The 5,602-nt window shown below is 39.0% G+C and overlaps 1 protein-coding gene across 3 annotated transcripts; it reads left to right on the forward strand.

The window, feature by feature from the left end:
* The first annotated feature begins 460 nt into the window (after window positions 1-460).
* LOC121453465 (cathepsin Q-like) lies at window positions 461-4,033 on the forward strand. Of its 3 annotated transcripts, none has more exons than XM_041660267.1 (7): window positions 461-586; window positions 873-995; window positions 1,090-1,236; window positions 1,696-1,920; window positions 2,344-2,503; window positions 3,197-3,314; window positions 3,934-4,033. In XM_041660267.1, exons 1-7 carry the CDS (start codon window positions 461-463, stop codon window positions 4,031-4,033), a joined length of 999 nt encoding a protein of 332 aa, XP_041516201.1. The 3 variants fall into 3 exon arrangements, with proteins under 3 accessions (XP_041516201.1, XP_041516200.1, XP_041516202.1); XM_041660266.1 differs by having other exon boundaries at window positions 2,344-2,472; window positions 3,157-3,314; XM_041660268.1 differs by having other exon boundaries at window positions 876-995.
* Window positions 4,034-5,602: the final 1,569 nt, after the last annotated feature.

Below are 5,602 nucleotides of genomic sequence, written 5' to 3' on the forward strand. Positions count from 1 at the left end.
GCCTACCACTTTCTGAACATTAAAAATGCTTATGTTATCATGTAGTCTCAACTGTTGACCTATTTTGAAAGTAGAATCCAATATCATGTGAGAGAAGTTTTGCTTGGTATAAAAAATGAGTCAGTGATATCCTAAAAAAATGGTTGTCTTTTGCTTCTGTTTTTCACAGAGGATGGAGACATTTCTGAAATAGTGAGATGCAGTTCACCAAAAGTTTTCACTGCTAGAAAGCTGGGGACAGGCTCTGCATTTTATATTGGATCTAATAAATATCCGTGGATGACTCAGTTCAAACACATCCTCGAACTTCTTCTACAATCTTTTAAAAAATATTTGGGACAATAATTCAACAACTTTTCTGGATCACACATGGATTAATTTCTTACGAAGGAATAAGAAGACATAAAAGCATTGTTGTAATTATATCTTCATTTCTCTCTCTAATCCAGATTCTTCAGATATGACTCCTACTATCTTCCTGGTCATCCTGTGCTTAGGAGTTGGGTCATGTGTTTCGGTACTTGATCCCAGTTTCGATGCTGAATGGGAAGAGTGGAAGATACTCTATGAAAAATCATACAGCCTGGTTGGTATCCTGGAAACTGTCCAGAAGGGCCCGAGAGTGCAGCTGTCTAGGCATTGTAGAGGTCATAAGTGCCCCACCACAACTACCACCACTGAGGTTGCTTAATCACAACCATTGTGAGCAATGGGTAACCAGATTTCCTTTCGTCAGTATGAGGAGAATATGTGACTATTGTGTCCTAGACTAGCTCTCCTGGGCCTCTAATCACCTGGACAGTAAATTTACAACATCAGCTTTACAGGAATTTAATTATAAACAAATGTCACCCATTTTTGTTCTTATCCAGGAGGAAGAAGCACTGAGGAGAACAGTATGGGAAAAGAACATGAAAATGATTAAACTTCACAATGGGGAGAATGGCCTGGGGAAAAATGGCTACACCATGAAAATGAACGCCTTTGGTGACATGGTGAGCGTGACATGGATTACTTCACACTGTGTTCTCTTGTGTGTTTTACATGGAGTCTTTTCTTTTATAATCATTTATGTACTTTTCCTTGAAGACCGATGAAGAATTCGAGAAAATGGTGGTTGCTTTCCCAATGCAAACACACAAGAGGGGAAAAAACATCTGGAAACGAGCTCTTAGCGGTTTACCCAAATTTGTGGATTGGCGAAAAGAAGGATATGTGACTCGTGTGCGGCACCAGGTTTGACAGTGCCACCTGCCCTTCTTTTTAAACCATATTGAAGAGGAAAGAAATTAGTGTCTTTGTTTTCTTATTGAATGAGGACAGATTTGCAACTCATTTTTTAAATAATAATATTTCTTCTTTGAAATCTTCATACAATTTCCAATATACATTGATCTTGACAGTTTAGCAAACACATTCTCCAGATATGAACTTCTACCACATCTCATTGTAGAGTTCACCTCCCTTCTATTGTCCTTAATAACTGATCAAAGCAAAAGGTCTTTCACAAATATGGTGGGGGGGACCCACAGGAGCATGTGCATACTACCTGCATCCAAGTTTCCTTGGAGACTGACAATTCCTTTCTAGGCATCTGTCAATTGCCAGTTCCTCATTTTCACAAATTATTCACCTCTCTATGTTGTTAGCTGAGTTAGTATTTGTTTGTGAAAGACCATATTTTCTTCACTCTAGGGCAGTTGCGGATCTTGTTGGGCTTTTGCTGCAACTGGTGCCATAGAAGGACAAATGTACAAAAAGACAGGCAAACTCATTCCTCTGAGTGTGCAGAACCTAGTGGACTGTTCTAAACCTCAAGGCAATAATGGCTGTGAATCGGGTCAAATATACCGTGCTTTTCGGTATGTTTTGCACAATGGAGGTGTGGAGGCTGAGGCGACCTACCCATATAAAAGAAAAGTAAGTGGACGTCATGTTATTTCAGCTAAACCTGTAGTGAGGAACAACTGTAGATATGATACACTATTTTCAGCACTCAGATAGGATGGTAGAATCTCTCTGTACAGCATCATCACAGCCATTAAGTATCATCCTTTGCATAAAGTTTTGGTATCATGATTTTGGTATGACTGTCTTCCATGTACATCGAGAACATAGAAACTATTAAACATATAATACAGATCTCTGGAACAGTAAATTTTCTTATGGATGGGGGAACTATTGGTTGTCATTGACGACAAGAGATCTTATTTTCAGTTCTAGATCTTTTAATACCATTTCACTTCCTGGGAGGAGTTACAATAACCCAGACATTTGTGTGCTCAGCTGCAAATTGCCAAGTGTTGGAAGAAACTGAGTCCTTTATCTCTTTAACTTTTAAAGGAAGGACCATGCAGATACAATCCTCAGAATGTAGCTGCTAAAATCAGAGAATATGTGACCCTTCCACAAGATGAGGATATCCTAATGGATGCTGTAGCAACTAAAGGGCCCATTGCTGCTGGAATGCATGTGTATAAGTCTTTTTCATTCTACAATGAAGGTTAGCATATTTCCTTCGAATGAAGAAGAAAATTGTGACATCTCTGTGTTATGACAAGTTCTAAGACTGGCTGTTATGTAAAAAATATGATATGAATGGTTAAGTTTCTGGACTTTACTCATCTCCAAATAATAGTCCTGAGTACTGAATTTCTCCTGATATGCACCCTCGTATGAAAGCTAATGTATCCTATTCAAAAAATTTATTGGTTAGCTGATTTTTCAACTCTTCTCCATTTCATGGATGTTTTAGTTGTTTATAGAAACTGATTTTTGAAATCAAATTATAACAGAGCATTTTGAATAAATAATATACCTTCTAAGTTTAACTTGGCATGAGACTAGTAGAAAAACAACAAACTTGATATGTCATTCATATGCATGCAGACAATAGCTATCAATAAAACTCACTACTTTGGATTTCTTCAGTTTTCTGCGAAACTGTGAGTATGTGTGTCTCTCTCTGTGTGTGTGTGTGTGTGTGTGTGTGTATTAGCATTCTTGCGAACAATTCATCTAGCTCAAGTCTGACTGTAGTTTATATCGAGTTCAAGCATGATTGCAGTTTATATTTAGCTGAAGTCTGATTGTAGTTTATATAATTTCAGACACTGTTGAAATAGTTACACTGTTGGTGGCTGTGGTCACTCTCAGGTGTCCTGTGCATCTCACATCAACTTCTGTTATTTCCCAGGCATTTATCATGAGCCAAACTGCAGCAGTATTTCTTTGAATCATGGAATTCTGGTGGTTGGCTATGGATTTGAGGGAAATGAAACGGATGGTAATAACTACTGGCTGATCAAGAACAGGTACAAATTGCCCTGAAAATATGTATTTGAAATTCCAGGGGCTGGAGTGATGGTTCAGTGGTTAACCGCACTGGATCTTGTCCGGGAGATTCTTCCAGGCATCAATTGTTTCTGTCATTATATACCTTCTATATTGAGGCAGTGTTTCTTGCTGATCTAATAGTTCACTATTTGCTCTGCCTAGCCAGCTTGTTCTTGGTATGTTCTGTGTCTATGTCCAAAGAATGTGTGTTACCGGTGCACTATAAAGTCAATCTGGCCTTCCTGGGGCTCTTGAACCTGATCTCAGCTTTTTAACTTTCTCAGCTCACATATAGCCCTAAGAACTTACTAACAATATGTTATCATAGAATTCCCAATTCTTCACTGGATTCAAGGGTATCAATGTCATGTATGTGACATTGATTTTCTAAAATATGATACATTTGATAGTTCTGAAACATGTAACGTTAGAAAGGCATCCTGCTGTGGTTTTTACATGCCTGTATGAAGCACCTCCTAGCACTCAGGAATAGAACCTCTGCCTTTCCTGATCATTTTGTTAGGTTGACCTCTTGCCTATTGTAATAAATCCAGCATGTGATAATATTTCTACTAAATAGAATATGATTTCTTTCAGCTGGGGAAAAAGCTGGGGCATGAAAGGCTACATGAAACTTGCCAAGGACAGGAACAACCACTGTGGAATTGCTTCATATGCCCACTACCCTCTTGTGTGAGCAGCCTGATGCCCACGTGGAAGCAGTTAGCAGGAGACTGCATTTCCAGAGAGGTTGTATCCACTTCAAAGACCAGCCTTTGCTTAGTGTGTTAAACTGCTGAGTCTCTCAAGATCCACACTGCAGTGTGAATTCTGGGAGATTTCAAGTATTTGAAATTATAAGTTTTGTAACAGCCTCTATCTAATGAGTGCTTATGATTACTGCAGTAATTTTATTTTTAATTTTAGTGCTTGTGGAAATAAAATCATTTAAAAGTTAAAATTCAAGTATCATTTCTAGTTATATATATATTTGTGCAGTTACTTTTTTGTTGTCAAACATGCAATTCACCTTGAAGTGGGACGCAGTGTTGTGCTGGTGTCTGGAAGAAACAGTGGGTAGATTCTCCTTGATGGAATGTACTGTTCCTCGCTGTGGTTTGCTTTAGGCATTCTCTTTATCCACCAGCAACCCTGCTCTGAAGGGATCTATGACAATATCTGGATTTGAAAGTTTTAGCTAAAACAAATATGGAAGTCCACAGAAGTATCCTCATTCCACCTTGACTGAAAATCAGAGAGTTCATGCCTATTCTTTCTCCTTCACGGTTATTGACAAGAAGATTGGCTTGAGATGTGTCTACTAATAAAATATCTTGACCTAGGGTGTGGTTACTTGGTTCTTTGGGTATTAAGATGACCCACAGAGGGGGATATGTTGCACCTTGACCAAAGGTCTGAGAGGTCAGATATATTATGCTTCTTCAAGGAGATGACAGGATGTTTGGCCCAAGGTGTGACTGCTTTCAGGATGCTTGGTCTAAGGTGTGATTGCTGCATGTCCTGCCTAAACAACAGAATACTTAACTCAGAAAAAAGTTTCTTGATGCTTCAGGCACTGAGGCACATAACTGCTCTATTTCTTCTGTGTATCATGTTGAAGCAATCTTTTGACTTCTTCCCCTACCTTTGGATTGAGTTATATAAGTATATGGAAAATAAATGCAGGCAAATTCAGTATTCACTGAATTGACCTTCCAACTGTTTTCTGTGAGTCTGTATCTCTGTTCCTTCGAATATTTCTAATCCACATGCCCCTACCCTGGAACATTTGAACCCTGTTGAGGCTGGACCCTGACAGATGTTGCCCCAATGCTGGACCCCAGTTTCTGTTCTTGGCCCCTCTCTGCAGTGCAATGGCACCATGTGCTCCTTCACTGCATTGAACTGGGCTGAGACTCTCTCTCATTCATTAATTAACTTTGTGTTGGCATTTACTGGAGCCTAGAAACCCTACTACAGTAGGCTCTAATAAGTGTAACATAGCTGAAACACATGACAACGACTTAGAAATAGCCTATATAGCTATGAAAAAATTTTTAAAGGAGGAATGAAAAGGTAAATGAGGAGAAAAATGGTGTGGGATAGTGGTCTGCATTCTGTCAATTATCTATTAAATAAATGTTGATTGGTCAGTAGCCAGGCAGGAAGTATAGGCAGGACAACCAGACAGGAAGTAGAGGCAGATCAAGGAGAACAGGGGAATTCTGGAAAAAGGAAAGCTCTTTCTATAGTCCTGTCCCATCCA

The sequence above is a fragment of the Microtus oregoni genome, unplaced genomic scaffold (genome assembly GCF_018167655.1).
Source record: "Microtus oregoni isolate MIOR12 unplaced genomic scaffold, Mior012 000011F_ref0000422, whole genome shotgun sequence".
NCBI classification, from domain to species: Eukaryota; Metazoa; Chordata; class Mammalia; order Rodentia; family Cricetidae; genus Microtus; species Microtus oregoni.

What these genes read in the sequence shown, in the direction of transcription:
- LOC121453465 (XM_041660266.1), top strand. Translation starts at nt 461, where the DNA reads ATGACTCCTACTATCTTCCTGGTCATCCTGTGCTTAGGAGTTGGGTCA. An exon ending in TGAACGCCTTTGGTGACATG is followed by an intron (nt 996 to 1,089) that starts GTGAGCGTGACA and finishes TTTTCCTTGAAG; the next exon opens with ACCGATGAAGAATTCGAGAA. An exon ending in TGACTCGTGTGCGGCACCAG is followed by an intron (nt 1,237 to 1,695) that starts GTTTGACAGTGC and finishes TCTTCACTCTAG; the next exon opens with GGCAGTTGCGGATCTTGTTG.